A 16,950-nucleotide genomic window follows, 5' to 3' on the forward strand; every position below is an offset into this window, starting at 1 on the left:
TGTGGTTCCAGCAGGCACCAAAGGGTCTCGGTGTGCGCGCGCCCCTCCCCATAGGAAGCATTTTTGAAGAAATGCAGACCGCCGTCTGCTCCTCTGTCCGCGGACAGGGTAGGATAGCAGCCAGACAAGACCAACTGTCCCAAAGAAGCGCTTCTTTGGTTTTCAAGTCCCCCCCATCTCAGCCGAGGGCCGCAGCAAGTTTGCCTCCGAAAAAAAGCGCGGCGGAGAGCGGCGATAAAAGGCTTTTCTCTCAGTCCTTGCGAGGATCCCAGACTCTCCGAGGCGCGGCTGGGAAGGCTCCCCAAAGGGAGCCTCTCCGAGTCATAAAAAGCCCGGTCACCGCAGCGCTGGACGCGGAAGAGACTGCCTTTGATGTCAGCGGGACTCGCTTCCCAGCCACTGGAACACCAACAGGCTGCGGCAACAGCCTCTCCCTCCCGCCCCCGCGTTTCCCCCTCCCGGGAAGCGCTTTGCTGAGCAACAGGATTCTCGGGGGCGGAGGGGAGGGCGCGAGAGGCGGGGTGGGGGTGGGAGAAGAGGGTAACGTGAGCGTCAGCCCATCACACCCCTCCCCCGCCTCCTCTGCTCTGTCTCAACCCGAGCGCCCGCATTCTATTCCCGGGCATGAAAGAGCTGAGAGGGAGGGGGAGGGGAATTAGAAAGCTACTTTTCAGTTTTCGCCTCCTGATTGGCCGCGTCCCTTGGAATCAGCCGACACTCTTCCGGGAAAAGCCAAGAAAAAAACACCTCTTTCTTCGCGGGCGGGGAAGGTCGCTTCTCTCTCCATGCGCCTTGTCTTGAAGTTGGTCCTTCGGAGCGACACCCCCCCTTTCCTGTTCGGGTTTGGTATGTCCCGTTGCAGGACACCTTCCCCTCCTACTCGTCCGGTTCCTCCAACCCAGCTAGAGCGCTTAAGCGGGTAACCAGATATTCAAAAACAATACGTCAGCCCACAATGCCCTGCACGGAGCTCAGGCATTACCTCATCCCACAATGCCTTGCGAAAAGGGGCCGGGAAACTTATTGGGATGGGGTGGCCATGGTGATGGGCGCCTTTGCAACAGGCTGGCCCATCCACCCTCCTCCCCCTGAGAGGCGGCGGCAGCCAATGGGAAGGCCCCGGGGTGACATCATGGGCTATTTTTAGTGGGTTACTGCTCTCTGATAAGTGTTGTGCTCCACGCTGGGAAAGAGCTCAGAGTGAGATTGAGTGCGGCGGGAGAAGCGACGGTGGCAGCGCTCCTGTCCGGCAGGAGAAGAAGCCCAAGCGGCCACAGCAGGGCCAGTTTCAGCTCCAGACGCCAGCAGGGCCCGGGCGGTTATTCCTGAGAACCTGACGCTCAGAGGACGAGCCGGTGCTCCCTTGTTACAAAGTAGGGTCGGGGTCTCTGCGGTTCCCCCCCCCTCCCCGCGCCAGAGCGCGAAGGCTGAACTTGCCCGGGCATCCTTGCTTTGGAGCGCCGAGTGCCTGCTTCCTTGGACCGTTTCAGCTCTTCTTGTCTGGATCGAGAAGTTGCCGAGCGTGGGAATCTCCTCTTTTTTCCCCACCCCCCCCCCCTACTGTGAGCAAGTAGCGGGGCGATCTACTTGTGGCAACTTTTTTTTTTTTCTTTTTTTTGCTTTTTTGGGCTGGGGCAGAGGTGACCTGCTTTTTGACAGCCGCTGCAGAAAGGCGAGGACTCAGACAAGTGGGTTTGAAACTCGGAAACGCTCCAGACCGACCCAGGACACTCCCACGAGGAGCGCGAAGGGGCGGAGGAGGGAAAAAGGACTCAAAAAGTTTCTGGATTTCATCCTTGCACGGAGCGATAAAGAGGCCCCCCGAAGGTGTCGGCAGCATTACCTCGTGGATTCCTTCCTTGGACTGAGAAAGGGATTCTGGATTTGACAAATAACTTTTATTTGGTCTTCCCCCCATCCCCTCCCAACAGTCACAGTCGGGAACTGATGTGCAGGCTGGGTCTTTGAGGTGAAACTCTGTCGAATCTGACTTTCTTTTCTAGCCAAATTGGGGGAGAAAACTGGGGACTCAAAAATCAATGCCTTATTGCAAAAAAGTAAGACTTGAATTGATTACTTTTGAACTGTGTCTTCATTGTTGAAAGAGTATTAGTGCTGTAAGAACTGCTCCTACTTAGTAACTGTTGCAGCTGTGAACTTTAGGTTGTAACAAACCAGCTTCCTTTTTTAGGTCTGTTTTTGGGCTATAGGTGAACAAACTTGTGGACTGTATTCTATGACTGCAAAGATGGAACCTACATTCTACGATGATGCCATCAATGCTACCTTTGTGCAGCCAGAAAGTGGTGCTTATGGATATAATAATCCCAAAGTTCTGAAGCAGAACATGACGCTCAATCTGGCTGACCCTTCCAGTAACCTCAAGCCCCACTTGAGGAACAAGAATGCTGATATCCTGACCTCTCCAGATGTGGGCCTTCTCAAGCTGGCTTCTCCTGAACTGGAAAGGCTGATTATTCAGTCAGGCAATGGACTGATCACCACCACTCCAACCCCAACCCAGTTTCTCTGTCCCAAAAATGTTACCGACGAGCAAGAAGGCTTTGCTGAAGGCTTTGTCAGGGCACTCGCAGAGCTACACAATCAAAACACCATGCCAAGTGTTACCTCCGCTGCTCCGCCTACGAACTCTGGCATGGCCCCTGTCTCTTCCATGGCTGGAAACAGTGGCTTCGGTGCTAACATGCACAGCGAGCCGCCCGTCTATGCTAATCTCAGTAACTTCAATCCTAGTGCACTCAATACAGTGCCTTCCTACAATGCAAACAACCTGGGCTTTCCTCCACAGCATCATATGAACCCCCAGATGCCGGTGCAGCATCCGCGCCTCCAAGCTCTGAAAGAAGAGCCTCAGACTGTCCCAGAAATGCCTGGGGAGACTCCTCCCTTGTCCCCTATTGACATGGAATCCCAAGAAAGGATCAAGGCAGAGAGGAAGCGCATGAGAAATCGAATTGCGGCCTCCAAGTGCCGGAAAAGGAAGTTGGAGCGGATTGCCAGGTTGGAAGAAAAAGTAAAAACTTTGAAAGCCCAGAACTCAGAACTAGCGTCTACTGCCAACATGCTGCGAGAGCAGGTTGCACAGCTGAAGCAGAAGGTCATGAATCACGTCAATAGTGGATGCCAGCTAATGCTCACACAGCAGTTGCAAACTTTTTGAAAAGACTGAAAAGTAACTTTAGGATGATGGGGAGAAATTAAGTTTGGGAGGCAGAACCCCCCTCCACACACACACACACACACACACACTTGTGATGGGTGGAGAGAAAAGGCTGAAAGGCATTGATTCCCAAGACTGCCACCCCGAGTCAAATGCATGTGTGGAAAGACTGGTGTGCCTTCTGAGTGAGGTGGCGGCATATCAGTTGACAGAACAACTCAGCAAAACAGCTGAGCTGTTCCAGCTCAGATAAGGCATGGATGCCTTGTGTTCGTCTTTCTTTTTCTCTCTCTTTTTTTAACATTGACCAAGACTTGCATGGACCTAACATTAAATGATCATTCAGTATTAAAAGTTAAACTGCAGTAGATACTGTAGATGGCTTTCTCTTAGTACTCCTTTTTAAAACAAAAAAATAGGGTGTTTTGGGGAGGCTAACAACAGAAACTGAGCTATACTGCCTATCTGAGTTGTGTATGTACATATATATTTTTTATTTTATGACAACTGATTAATGTCAAGTGAAACTACTTCATGACTTTGTAAGTTATTTTTTATGTTCATTTGGGTTTCACCCAGTATTGTTTGTAAATAAGAGATTTTTTAGCAACTTTTGAGTTTTTTTTCCATTTGTAATAAAGTATATAATTTTTTAATGTTTATTTCTGAAACAAAAGAAAGGGTTGATCTTATTTAAGAAAGCACCAGTAATCCTTAATCACTTTCTTTTGATTAGTATCATTTAGATTTCAATTCTACACACACTTACCTAGGAGCAAGACATGAGGCTTACTGCTGAGTAGACATACACAAAAAAAAAGATACTGTAAATCGGGCATATACAGGATCAACTTTTAGTTGAATGTTAAAACTCAAGTGAGGAATGAGAAACTCTTCTTTGATCTTCACAAACTGTAACAACCATTTTAAAAGTCTTGTGGTAATCCTGTTATAATAAAACTATTGATCTTTAGGGTGCCCTAAGATTCCTTGTGTTCTAAATCCCAGATGGATTTTTCCCCCCTAAGGGCATCAAATTGATATTCCTAGGTTATTAACAATTGTTGGATAGAAAAGATACAAAGACTTACACATTCAAAGATTTATTTTAAGTAAGAGAACTGTCTTCCTCTTAAATGCATAATTTAGGGAGGTTGTATTACTAGAAAAAAACTGGGGCACCAGAAATGCTTGACAATCTATTGCAAATATCTCCTGGTAGATTCTAATCTACTTTTTGCCTACCCCTGCTTTTAACTGGAATGCAAGAAGACATCTCAGTGACCCCCTGTGGTAGGAAAAAAGAGCTGCTATCTAATCTGACTTTAAACTTTTACAGTTTGCTCCACAAAGAACTATTGATACCATTTTAACGGAAATGAAAAAAAGTTGGTAAAATTATTCTGTATCTACGTACTTGTAGAATAAGCTTTTTTAAAAGTATAACTGGCTATTTTACAATTACATGTTCTTTTCTTAATGAAATATTAATAGATAACCTTTGGAAGAAACAACTGTTCTTAAAAGCAGCCTTCAATTTGTCACCTTTCTGTTTTGTTATCTCTGATTTTTTTAAAAAAATGATCTCTGTTCATAAGTATTTAGGACTATGCCTGTTGTCCAATAAAATCATTCTATTAATCTTCCAACAAATATGAATCTCTTTTCCCTCTTTTGGTGGTGGTTCTTTAAAACTATAAATTATTTCATAACAGATTAGAGGGGAGGATAATTTAAACTGGATTATGTGCCTTGGAATTTGGGAAGTAAAATTCATAAATCCTAAAGAGATTTTTTTAAATAATAGCAGATTTTAAAATATAAACTAATAAAAAATGCCATGAACTTAATTCCAAAAGCAAAGCTTCCTCACAGCTGAACACACCAAAAACATATATCCAGTGTTAATCCTAAAATAAAATGTGCCAAATTGGCTAACAGTTTGACTGTTAGTGCTTGATCAATTGCCTTATAAACTTCACTGGAAAGACTGATTTATCTATGTTTATGAGAAAGTTAGTTTTTTCCATTGAAAAGACTGATTTATCTATGTTTATGACAAAATCTTGTCAAAGCTGTAACCCTATGTGGATTTCTTAGTCGTCGTTTCTAAATGTGTTATATTTAAATAGAGTATATTTAATGGTAAAGTCTCAATTACTTCTAGGATTAGTGTCATTCTTAACCAGGTTTTTTTACAACCAGGCTTCATCAATTGCAATGGGGAATATTTACTTAACAGTAGGATAGAATTCTGTTATATATTGAAAAAAGCTTTCTTGAATTTGGCAGGACTTACAAGCAGATGACCTTGGGCTACATAGCCTACATCAGGATTTATATTTTATTTTAAATCTTAGATAGGCAAACCAGCCCTACATTAATGCTAACAAAACATACAGGTGGCCCTGTCACCAGGAGCTGACCTCAACTAGAGAGAGATTTTACTTTTGTAAGAAAATTTAGTTGGCTACTGAGTTCAGTTGGAGTTATTTCCATTTATCTCTAGAAAGTAGTTCAAAGCGTTCAACTGTAAATTTTGAAGATGAAAGGGAATTAAGTGGGCTACCCTAGTCCCTTATCTGCACTTTAGAGTGGATTGAGATTTGCAGTATTCCTTCTTTTCATGACAAATTCATCAGATACAACTTTTCCATGACTGAATTAAGGAAACACTTTAGCAGTTTGATTTCTGCTGTCAAACTGCAGAAGATGATGTTTTTGCAAGGGTGTTACCATTTCTCTGTAAAAAATTCCTCACTGAGTGATAAGTTAGCATGAACTTAGAAGCAGATTCTGCTCTTTCCTTTGTAGTTTCAGAATATTAGTAGGTTCAAAAACACAGGTAATTCATTTCATGCAGGATTCCCCCACTAAATTTCTGCCTATTGTGCATCTGTTAAAATAAACATCCAGAGGCACCTAAGAAATACTTAAATGCAGTATTCCTAGGTAGTATGATGCAACAATTTTTAGTTTTCTTTAGAAAAGTGGTTTCTTTATGATTGAATCTTTCTATAAAGAGGCTGAATTAACAGTGGCAATTGACTGCCACTATTTAATGGTAATCAGTTAAAGGAAAGGTTGTCAAACAAGGGGTTAACCAGGATGATTGCATACTTTGCTGGGTGTCCCTAGTGCTGACACAAGAAAGCTGGAAAGCAAGCTGATTCTGACCATCTGTAGGAACAGGCAATCAAAGGACAGAACAAGCATAAAACTCAGCTGGGTGTGGTCTTGCTGCTCCCCAACATGTGCCAACTAGCAAAACAAACAGCCTACCTGGAAAGGTAAAGCACTGAGAACTATCAAGCTTACTTCTGTTGTGCAAGAGATTTTATAGTTCTAAACATTCCGTGTCACTCTAGATGGGAGCAGACTGCCCTGATTTAATCTCGGTGTTTCTAAACTCCTTGACATTTCCAGGAATGTCTTCTCATTCTACCCTTTTTTTAAGGCTGTCCACTGATTCACCTTGTTTTTTTTTTTACTTTGTTTCCAAATAGCAGTATCCACACAAAAATAAAATACTGGAGAGGTTCGGTGCAAATTTAAAGAAGGGATTCTTAAGGATTCCAGCAAGTATTTTTAAGTCAAGAAAAAGACTGCTTGAATTTTCCTAGATACAGCACATACCAACTCTCTGCCAATCTGCTTGGGGGCCATTCTAGAGGATGCTTGGTCCTGGATTTTGCCTTTTGGTATGACTCTTGTATCTTTATAGCTTGATTTGCAAAATATGTTGAATCAAATTAACCATGTGGGCCTATGCCAGGGGTAGGCACCCTTGGCTCTTTTATGACTCGTGTTCAACTCCCAGAATTCCTGAGCCAGCTATGCTGAAATTGAAGTCCATGAGTGATAAAAGAGCCAAGGTTGCCTACCCCTGGCCTATACTCATTGTGTTTTGCATCTCATTGTCTGGGCCCGAGACAGAGAACCAGCCAATCACAAGCTAGCCCTGTCCAAATTTGTGCATACCCAGGAAATGGGATTAAGTAATCTATGACTCATTTAATATTGGGCAAATATATTGTGTGAACACAGCCCATAGGTTGTGCAAACCAAGTTGATGTGCGTAGCTTATGATTTGGTGAGTTGAACAAATTTGTGTCAGTAGTTCAGTTATCTAGGGCTTAGCTTGCATGAATATACCTTTCTGAGATGGATGACAATGCAGTCAATAAGATTTTTTTTTCATATTTGAGTTATAGGAATTGGAAAATGTTAACCAATTTCAGTTAATAAAAGAACTGTTAAAGTTACCAAAGCCCTCACAACCACGGACAACTTTAGAAGAAATATAAAAACAGGAGAGTTGGATGTCTTTATTTTTATTTTTAATGAACAGAAACTCTATAAATCAACTGTAGATATCAGTGGCACTTGAAAACTAGCACATTTATTTAGTATTAGACAATCCATGCCCTGTTGGGTCATTATTTTGGAGATATTTCCTTACCTAAACAGAGAAAGGAATGACCACAGGTAGGCAAAAAAGCAGTAATAGCAGGAGTGACTTATGACTTCCTGCCACCTTTCCCATTGGGTCTCCTTGTGAGAATATCAGAAATATCCCTCCCTCCTCCTTCCATTCCCTTCTCTTCCCAGCAGGAGCAAGGAATTGCAAGAGTGGCTGGGAAACTGTCACAGAACATTGAAAATGAGGATCATGTGACCAAAGCCGCAACCTAAAACAGCTACATTTGTCTCAAATTCCATTCCCTCAGGAGTCGGTGAGTCTCGGACTTTGGAGGTATTCTGTAAGTTAACACATTTAAGATACCTTGGTTCAGAAATTGTTGCCCTGTGATGTGTTGTTTTGCTCAGTTAAAATTTATATAAACAAAGGTTTTATTGGTATACAGATTTCTTTTTACAGAGTAAAGTTCATTTTACCATGTATGTGACATATTATTCTATGTTACAGTTGCTACATTTCATTTATGAAAAAAGAAGCCCTGTGGAGCATTTTCCTGGCATCCTTTGCTACTGTGCTCCAACCAGTTTGAAGCAATGAACCAAATGTTTAAAGAACAGTACAATGGCATTAGTCCAAAGGGAAAAATGCTAAATTCTACCTTCTCACAACCCCTCCCCCCCAGGGCCAGATTTCCACCATTTTACAAAACTTCATTAGGGAGTTCTTACAGTTCTTATATATGAGGGCAGTTTGGTTTAGGTAGAGGTGCCATCACTAACAAGACCCTACTATGCAGATGAAATTCTTTGGGAAAATGATCAAATGTCATAGGATAAGCAGATTTATTTTGGAGCAGATCGTGAGAATAACCAGGCCCTGAGTCCTGTTGACATAATATGCTCACAGCATAATATTTATTTCTAATGACTGGTCCTCTAGCACTATGAATTCTTCATTAAATGATTTAAGATTCTTCTGGCAGCTTCCACTAGAGCTAAGTAAGCCTGAAATAATTTTTTGAATTTCCAAAACTGTCACTAAATCAGCATTTGTTGTATGAAATCACAAATCTCTTCAAGCTGAAATGGCATTTTAAATATAATTATTTCTTTGACTATAAAAACTGACACTTTAATAAAAACAAAAGATTAATACATGGCTAGATCAAACAAAGTTATAATGCATTTACTTTGGGGGATAGTGTGAACTCAGATATGATTTATAGTTTAGCATGATATTGAAACCAGGCATTATACCTTACTCAGCCATTATGGTCTATTAAACAAACTATGTTTCATAAAATTCCAGATCTCCAGAAAGAAACATAAACTAAGAAGTGGGAGGATAAAAGATAACAAAAACTTAAGAAGATGGTAACATGCACAAAGACCATTGGTGGACCAGATGAAGATCTGGCTCGACTTTCTCCACTCTGGCACCCTCTATATCAGGGATGTCCAACATGGCAACTTAAAGGCTTGTGGATTTCAACTCCCAGAATTCCCCAGCCAGCCATGCGGAGAGTTGAAGTCCACAAGTCTTAAAAGTTTACCAATGCTGGATGCCCTTGCTCTGTATATAGGACTGGGAAAGCATTTCTTCATATTTCTTGAGAGGCCTATTCCATCCCAAGGGGGTAATATGAAACAATCACCATTAATAGTCTTTCCCATTATAGATTTGCTTAGGCCCCTTTTCCAGACTGTTTTTTGTTATACCATGAGTTATCAACACAGAGACATTGCATTAGTCTTGATAGTTCTGACATCTGAAGCTGTTTGACAAACGGGATGAAGAGCCTTTCCAGCTAGCTACACAAAACGGGTTTATAAATAAAAAAATTCAGACATGTCTGGGATGGACATATCGCATGGACATGAGGCAAGCTTGAATTAAAAATCTCAAAAGGTGCTATTTCTTGAGAACAAAGCATGTGGTCAACTTTTTTTTTCTTTTTGCAAACCACATTTTCCTGAGTATATTTTCTGCTTCCAAACCCATTGACTGCCAAAAGAGGGGGGGGTGGCAGAAAGGCTTGGAAAGATCAGATATGAGTTTCTATCTTCTCCAGTAACAGATTAGGTCCTCAGGGACATCTGTTTTATCTTTTGAGAATGTTCTGGCTAAGGAGAGTTTCTTTAATCATCCCCCACAACAAGAGACATTTTCTAGGGAGAATATTCATGCCCCTGAAGGGAGTTTCTACCAAACAGAAACAAATCCTCTCATTAACCCTACATACCTGGAAAATGGGTTCTCTTTGAACCATGCAGTCAAATGAATTCCAACAAGGGAAGTTACAGTGAAGTTCTCATTATTACTTCTCTGGGATAAAACTGGTCAATTGTAAGAGGGGAAAAATCTATAGTACTCCAAAACTTAATTGTGGGAATTATGCTTGTCAAAATTTCCCATGTTCAGTTTGTGATAATTCTCAGGAAGTGATTATTAGATGGGAGACATGTAAAAACACCTCTGTCCATTTGACCAAGAACTTGAAGGGTTATTCTGTTTTATTCTATGATCAGCCCTCTGATATGATATACAAATCCGGTGTGCTTCAGGGCTGAGTCTTGTTTTGAATGGCTATGTCCAACATGACTGCTACATCTGCCCCGAGAGTTGAGCGCAAACAATGCTGAGTTAGTATTAGTTCTGGGTTTCTTATTTATGTGAAAGATCAAAACCTCAGATAATGAACTCAGGTAGATAGATCTAATACAAAGTGGACATAAGATTCTTCAAATACAGCCCAGAAAACTTTGCTAACACAGTGCAGTGCAGTATACACACAGAACAATGTCATGTTGGGAGTTGCATGTCAGCAAATCTTGAAGACTATTTATCTCCGTCCCAATGTTAAGTGAACAATTCTGTGTCTGGTAAAATGGACAGTGAGTCACAGAAACTTGTTCTGTATTAAATACCATGTGTCAGTATTCAAAAGGCTACAAGACCCTTTCCTTAAAGACTCTGGAACCAGCTTTGCGATTAAGATATTTCTTCTTCCGAGTGAATAATAAATCTAATAATTACCTTTCAAAAAAGACATGAATGCAATCCGGTCCTAGATATCAATTACAAATAAATGCTTTACACCACACAACTCCTTTTAGCACACATCAAGTCACGCACCGAACACTTTTTCAAATTTGTGCCTCAGTAAAGAACAGGGAATGGCAAACTTTTAACCAGCTCCAGCATTGTCAGCTGTGGAACAGGAAAACAAATTGGATTGTTATAATGTACTGTAAGATTTTATTTTGTTTTTAGGGGTGTTTTTTAGCGATTAAGGCACCAGGCTAGAAACCAAGAGATCAAGAGTTCTAATTCTATCTTCGGAATGAACACCAACTGGGTGACTTTGAGCCAGTCACTTTTTCTCAGTCTGTGACATCAGGTTGAAGCAAGAAGCTATCCGTCAAAAAAAATAAAAATAAAATTGGGACGTAGGCAGCTACCATCTGAATATTTTATGAAGACCAACCCTAAAGTATGAAGGATACTTGGAGCCCTGCTATATCAACAGAAGTGTTTGTGTGCTGGCTCCTATCTCCTGCCCATTTTGGTACTGGTTTCAGTAGCAGTTGTGGCAATCCAATCATGATATGGCAGAGATAAAAATGAAAAGAGTTGAACTAGTTGTGAACTAAATGGGTGTGGGGAGGGGGAAGGGAAAGAAAAGAAGTACACTTGAGAGAGTGAAATCCTTGGATATATTGGCAGTGTTTAATCTCCGCCTCCCCCACCTTTGTAGAACAGTGACGTGTCTGGCATGCACTTAATGTGACTCTGAAAATCTCCACAATAAGGGCAGGGCTGTCTAGACAGAACTGTTCTCTCTGTCCTTGTTGTTTTGTTCTTCAGAAACCAACACTTTTTGCTTATCTTCACATTGATTAATTAACTGTAATTATATTGAATATACAGATGTCTACAAGGGCAGTCAGCAATCAATAACAGAAAGACAACCAACCAACATCACATATTTTTTAAAGGAAAACACAGGCATTTTATCCTTGTAAAATGTCCCAAAGCAATATTCCTGGAGGCACTGATGCTGGTCTCTAACCGGATACCTTCCAAATGTGCTGGGATTATAGTATATGGAATTCTGAAAAGAATACTTCAAGCATATCTGGAGCCTGATAAATTCTATCTATCTATCTATCTATCTATCTATCTATCTATCTATCTATCTATCTATCTATCTATCTATCTATCTATCTATTTTCTTTCTATCTATCTATCTATCTATCTATCTATCTATCTATCTATCTATCTATCTATCTATCTAGCTAGCTAGCTATCTGTCCATCCATCCATCCATCCATCCATCCATCCATCATCTATCTGGTTTGGAAAGAAATTTAGCAGGCTTATATCTACCAACTGTTGCTCCAACTTTATTTATGCGAGGAAAATAGAACTTTGTGAATATGTATTTTGTTACGTATCAAAGCAGTCAGAAGTGACAGCAAAAGAAAGAAATAATTTGAATCAGGTAGAACACACAGAATCACCCAGGCTCTGGGTATTCTTACCCAGTAGTGAAAATCATGGCCATAATATATAAGCAGGAGGACATGTGCTTCAGAGCAAGTGGTTGGCCTTCAATCTTAAATCTCAACTCTCTTTTAAACAGAGGAATGAATAGGGGTAGTAATCTGGCTATTATTCTTGATCAGCTGTTTAGTTGCTTCTGTGATCTGCTATGAAACAGCTGCTTACGCCAAATTAACTATTTTTTCAGCAAAAGGAAAAGACCTTCTCTAATATTCCCATCCACACATACCACCAAAACAATTTCTAAGGATTGTACCAAAATCCCATGTAGGGTACACTTGAGGGTAGAGGCCTGAGTTTTTGCAGTTTCTGTGTTCTTCATGAATATCAGTTTATATTCTTTCAATAAAATTTAGGAAAACTGAGTGGTTAGATTTAAAAGCCTGACCTATCATAAATGCAGTATCTTTGCCTGAAGGAACATGCAGAGTTCACTGATCTTCTATAAGCAGAAGATCCCAGGAAACTTATTACTGAATTTCTTCTTCAAAGACTTTCAAACAAGCTGGGAAAAGCAACCACCTCAAACGTTGGAGAGCCGCCTTACTGTCAGTGAATTGGTCAACAGTTTATATCCATACAAGCAATACTTCATATATTCTATAACTTGTGATCAATATTACTATGGCCAGGGGCACAGCAGGGCAGAGAATGTCTAAACCAGAGGTCCCCAACCTTTTGGGCACCAGAGACCGGTTTCATGGAGAGAAGTTTTTCCGCGGACCGGAGGGTGCGTGGTTTTGTATGCTGCCTGACTCCTGCAGATGGGGCTTTGCTTTTCTGTGTGAACTGGTTGCTGGCATGCCATGGCCCAGTACCGGTCCACAGACCAGGGGTTGGGGACCCTTGGTCTAAACCATCCTGTTAAGCCAGGACAAAATAATAGGAGACTGTGAGTTCAAGTCCCATCTTAGCCATGAAAACCAGAAGGGTGACTTTGGGCCAGTGGCTGTAACAGAACAACAGAGTTGGAAGGGACCTGGAAGTCTGCTAGTCCAACCCCCTGCTGAAGCATGAAACTTTCTCTCAGCCCAACCCACTTCACAAGGTTGTTGTTGCGGGGAAAACAGGAGGAAGGAGTATTCTGTGTGTGTATCTGCTGGCTTGAGTTATTTGTAAAAATAATAAAGGTGGGATATAAATAAATAAATAAATACACTTTCTCAGAAGGTCTAAAATACAGGCCATTTAATACAAAATCCCATTACTGTATAAACGTTGCTTTTTTTTTCCTGAGAAAACTTGTAGGTAGTATAATTACTTAGTTGGAACAAGTTGTTTGATAGTAAGTGAACAGCTTTACATAAACTTATGAACTCAGCTAAAGTCCTCCTTTGCTACCAATGGATCATCTAACTTCCTTGTCTACTGGGGAGTCATCCTCAACTGAGTGTTCATTTTCTTTTGAAGTCCATCTGGAAAGTACCAAATTGGCTAAGCCTTTGGAGAAATTCAGTTCCATAAGAAAAATGTGCTGAGCTCCAGATTCAGCACCTTAAAAGGTGGCATTGTTTTAAAGACAGCTCAGCTCTTGTAAAAAGGCCCCATTGAAGTTGTGGCTGACTTGAGGCACACCTACATTTCTGCATTGCCTGCCCTGTTTAAAAGAGAGAGAGAGAGAGAGAGGGAGGGAGGGAGGGAGGGAGGGAGGAAAAGAAAAGAACTGAACTGAAGCAAAGGCTGCCACTTATAAAAATAGCTCTGATTGTTGGCATGAAGGCCTGTTAAATATATTTCCAAGGTATGCCTAGCACACCCTTAATTGCTTTCAAGAGCTCTTTTTGGCACTTTTTATCTCCCGGCCTTGTCATTCCAGAGTGCAGAAATGCAGATCTCCTTAAGTCAAACCACTCCTTTAGTTCATTCAAAGAACAATTGCTGTACGTGACATCAGGGTGCAGGTGACATGCTGTCCTTGTGCAACAGAGTCTTAGCTTTGGCTGTAAAGAAATAGAAGTGGGCATAACTTCAAAGAGAAATAAATAAGGATTTTTGTAAAAAGAGTGCAGAATAAATTCACATTCCAACTCAGTGTTTACATACCTAACAACTACAGACTGAATGTTGTGAGCCTCTTACCCTGTACTGTTCCTGAGGTGTTTCAGTTGTGACATTGTCTTCCCCTGCCTCTTTCTCTACTTCATATTACTCCAGGGCATTGTCATGATTTTTATATTTAGAATATCAAAAAAGAGGACTTTCCCTTTCTATTCAGCTATTATCCATTCTTCCTTGCAACTGTTTGTTTCCATGAAGAAATGACACTCAGGGAACTAGAATGATTATAAATGTACAAAAACATCAAGATTATGAAGCTCTTTTGCCTCTCTGGCCTTCCCATTTTTGAGCTTTTGAGAATTTAATGTTCTTTCTAAAACTTAGAGAATTACAAATATTGGAGTAGAATTCACGTCTTAATACAGAAGATTCTTAAAGTGAACATAAAGATAAAACCAGAGACTTTTCTTTTAGGCCTAACAGATAAAGAACTTGAAAAATAAATGGAACTTTGATGTTATACATGTTGACAGCAGCAAGATTACGTTATGCACAAAAATGGAAGGACAATGTGATTCCCACAATAGACGGATGGCTGCAAATGTTGATGGAGTTAGCAGAGGTGGCTAAATTGACTGCTTTGATTAAAGAAAAGAACATAATTAATTTTATTTCTACTTGGAAACCGCTTTTGGACTTTGTGCTTAAGATGGAAAAAACTGAAACTTTGATTTTAGGTTTAGCTGATTAGATAGGTTTGGTGTTATAGAAATGGCTAGCACAGTGATGGCGAACCTTTTAGAGACCGAGTGCCAAAAAACCACCCCCACCCCCGTCTCTGCTCCACCCTGCCCACTGGGCCACCCACCACCTCCACAGCCCACCACAGATCACCCAGGCAGCCCAGCAGCACCATGGGGGCCACGCCTTCACCCATTCCCCACAGCATCATCTGCGTGCGATGGGGCGCAAGGGCAGTTAAGGGTGTCTTGTCCCCACTGCCCGGCTATCATGTCCTTGGCTGCACTGCTTCATGTGGGCTGCACCCAGGGGCAATTCTCCTCCAGGGGGGCTGCTGGTGAGGAGGGAGCCATGGGAGGAGGTGGGGCTGGGGGAGATGGTGCGTGTGCCCACAGAGAGAGCTCTGAGTGCTGCCTCTGGCACTCGTGCCATAGGTTTGCCACCACTGGGCTAGCATATACTATTACATAAAAGTAAAAAGTTGTGGTTTCATGTTATTATTTTATTCCACTGCACCAAAAGGAGTCAGAAGTCAATTTTTTTTCTTCTTCCCTTCTACCCTATACTTTTCTCTCTTTCCCTTTTCCTCCCCTATCTAATCTTCATCTTTCTTTACATTTTTGTATTTTATGCTTTGTTAAATTAATAAAAAGTTTGAAATAAAACATTGAGAATTACAGGGGAATGATCACCTAAATAAGGATTAAGCTGCATAGAACTAGCTGTGCATTTAGTTCAAGGATCACGTCCTCCCATTTGAAAAACATCACAGGACCTTTTACAGACCTTTGTTGGCTAAGTGGGAAAATCAAAACAATCTTATCTAAAAAGTAAATAAATAAAACTGAAATCCAAAATAAAATCAAACAACTGCCTATCTGCCATTCTTTAATGGAACACCCCAGATGCATTGCTTGAGGATGTATCATAACAAAACTCATTTGGAGTTTCTTTCATCTCAAAATCGTGGAATCAAACATATTCATGTTTTGGAAAGTTACGAAATAGCAAACTTTGCCTCTGCCCCAACAACAACAACAAACATACTTTGCTCTGATTTGAAACAGTAATATCTAAAACTGTTAACTTGCCCTGGTCAGTTGCTCCATTTTTATAATGAGTAATGGTCAAGCCCATAATCATCTACACTATGCTACAATTACTAAGTGAGCACGAAATTTCAGAAGTTCCAAAGTAGGGATATACTTAGTGAGGCCACTAGGAGATCTCTTATTATCTTCTTTTTAAGAGAGGTATTTGAGAAATAATTCCATAAAATATTTCTACATCTGAATCACATGTTCAGCATGTAGCTCTCCCTACTGCACTGGCTCTAGAAAGTCAAATAATAGATACTGGCTGAATGGTAATGTGTTTTGAAGATATACAGCCCACACTGCACACAATATAATCTACAACATCTCATAAGTACTGAGAAATTTTGATTAATCAATGACACTTCTAAACTGGTTTGTATTTCCCATTATATTATCTGAACCCTTGTGCAGATATGATATATTTTTCATGAAATACTCAATATATGCACTGATCCCACTGCAGATCAATGAGGTTGAGCCAATATTATTCAGGATTTTAAACCTGGGATGATTGATTCCTATATGTAGCTCCTGCCACCACAAAGCAATGATCATGCCATCCAAACCAGCTGCAGGAGAGGGCAATCAATCAATAACTGCTCATAATAAGAATGATGGCAGCTCAATAGTAGAACACTAGCTTTGCACACTTAAATTCCTAGGATCATTCTATATACCCCCTGCATTTAGAAAGGTTGGGAAACAGGTGATGAGCAAAAATATTTGCTTGGAATTCTGAAATGTTGTCAATCAGAGTAAATAACAAGGAGGTAGATGGACAACTAGCTTTACCTGATATAAAACAGCTGTCAAGATTGAATCGCTATGATGCCTGCTAGCTTCCACTGCTAATCAACTTGCCATTAAAAGGGGGGAGGGATGGAAAGAGAAGGGAGAGAATGGAATGCCAAAAAGCCATGCGTGGACCATGAGAGCCAAGGTCA

The 16,950-nt window shown here is 41.0% G+C and overlaps 1 protein-coding gene across 1 annotated transcript; it reads left to right on the forward strand.

Annotated features, from left to right (window-relative positions):
- Nucleotides 1-1,163: 1,163 nt before the first annotated feature.
- Nucleotides 1,164-4,834, forward strand: JUN (Jun proto-oncogene, AP-1 transcription factor subunit). Its single transcript, XM_039319905.1, has one exon. The coding sequence runs from the start codon at nt 2,237-2,239 to the stop codon at nt 3,179-3,181; it is 945 nt and encodes a 314-aa protein (XP_039175839.1). The 5' UTR covers nt 1,164-2,236; the 3' UTR covers nt 3,182-4,834.
- The last annotated feature ends 12,116 nt before the right edge of the window (nt 4,835-16,950 follow it).

This window comes from Crotalus tigris, unplaced genomic scaffold (genome assembly GCF_016545835.1).
Source record: "Crotalus tigris isolate CLP2741 ecotype Arizona unplaced genomic scaffold, ASM1654583v1 scf7180000023617.9722795, whole genome shotgun sequence".
In the NCBI taxonomy this organism is placed as follows: domain Eukaryota; kingdom Metazoa; phylum Chordata; class Lepidosauria; order Squamata; family Viperidae; genus Crotalus; species Crotalus tigris.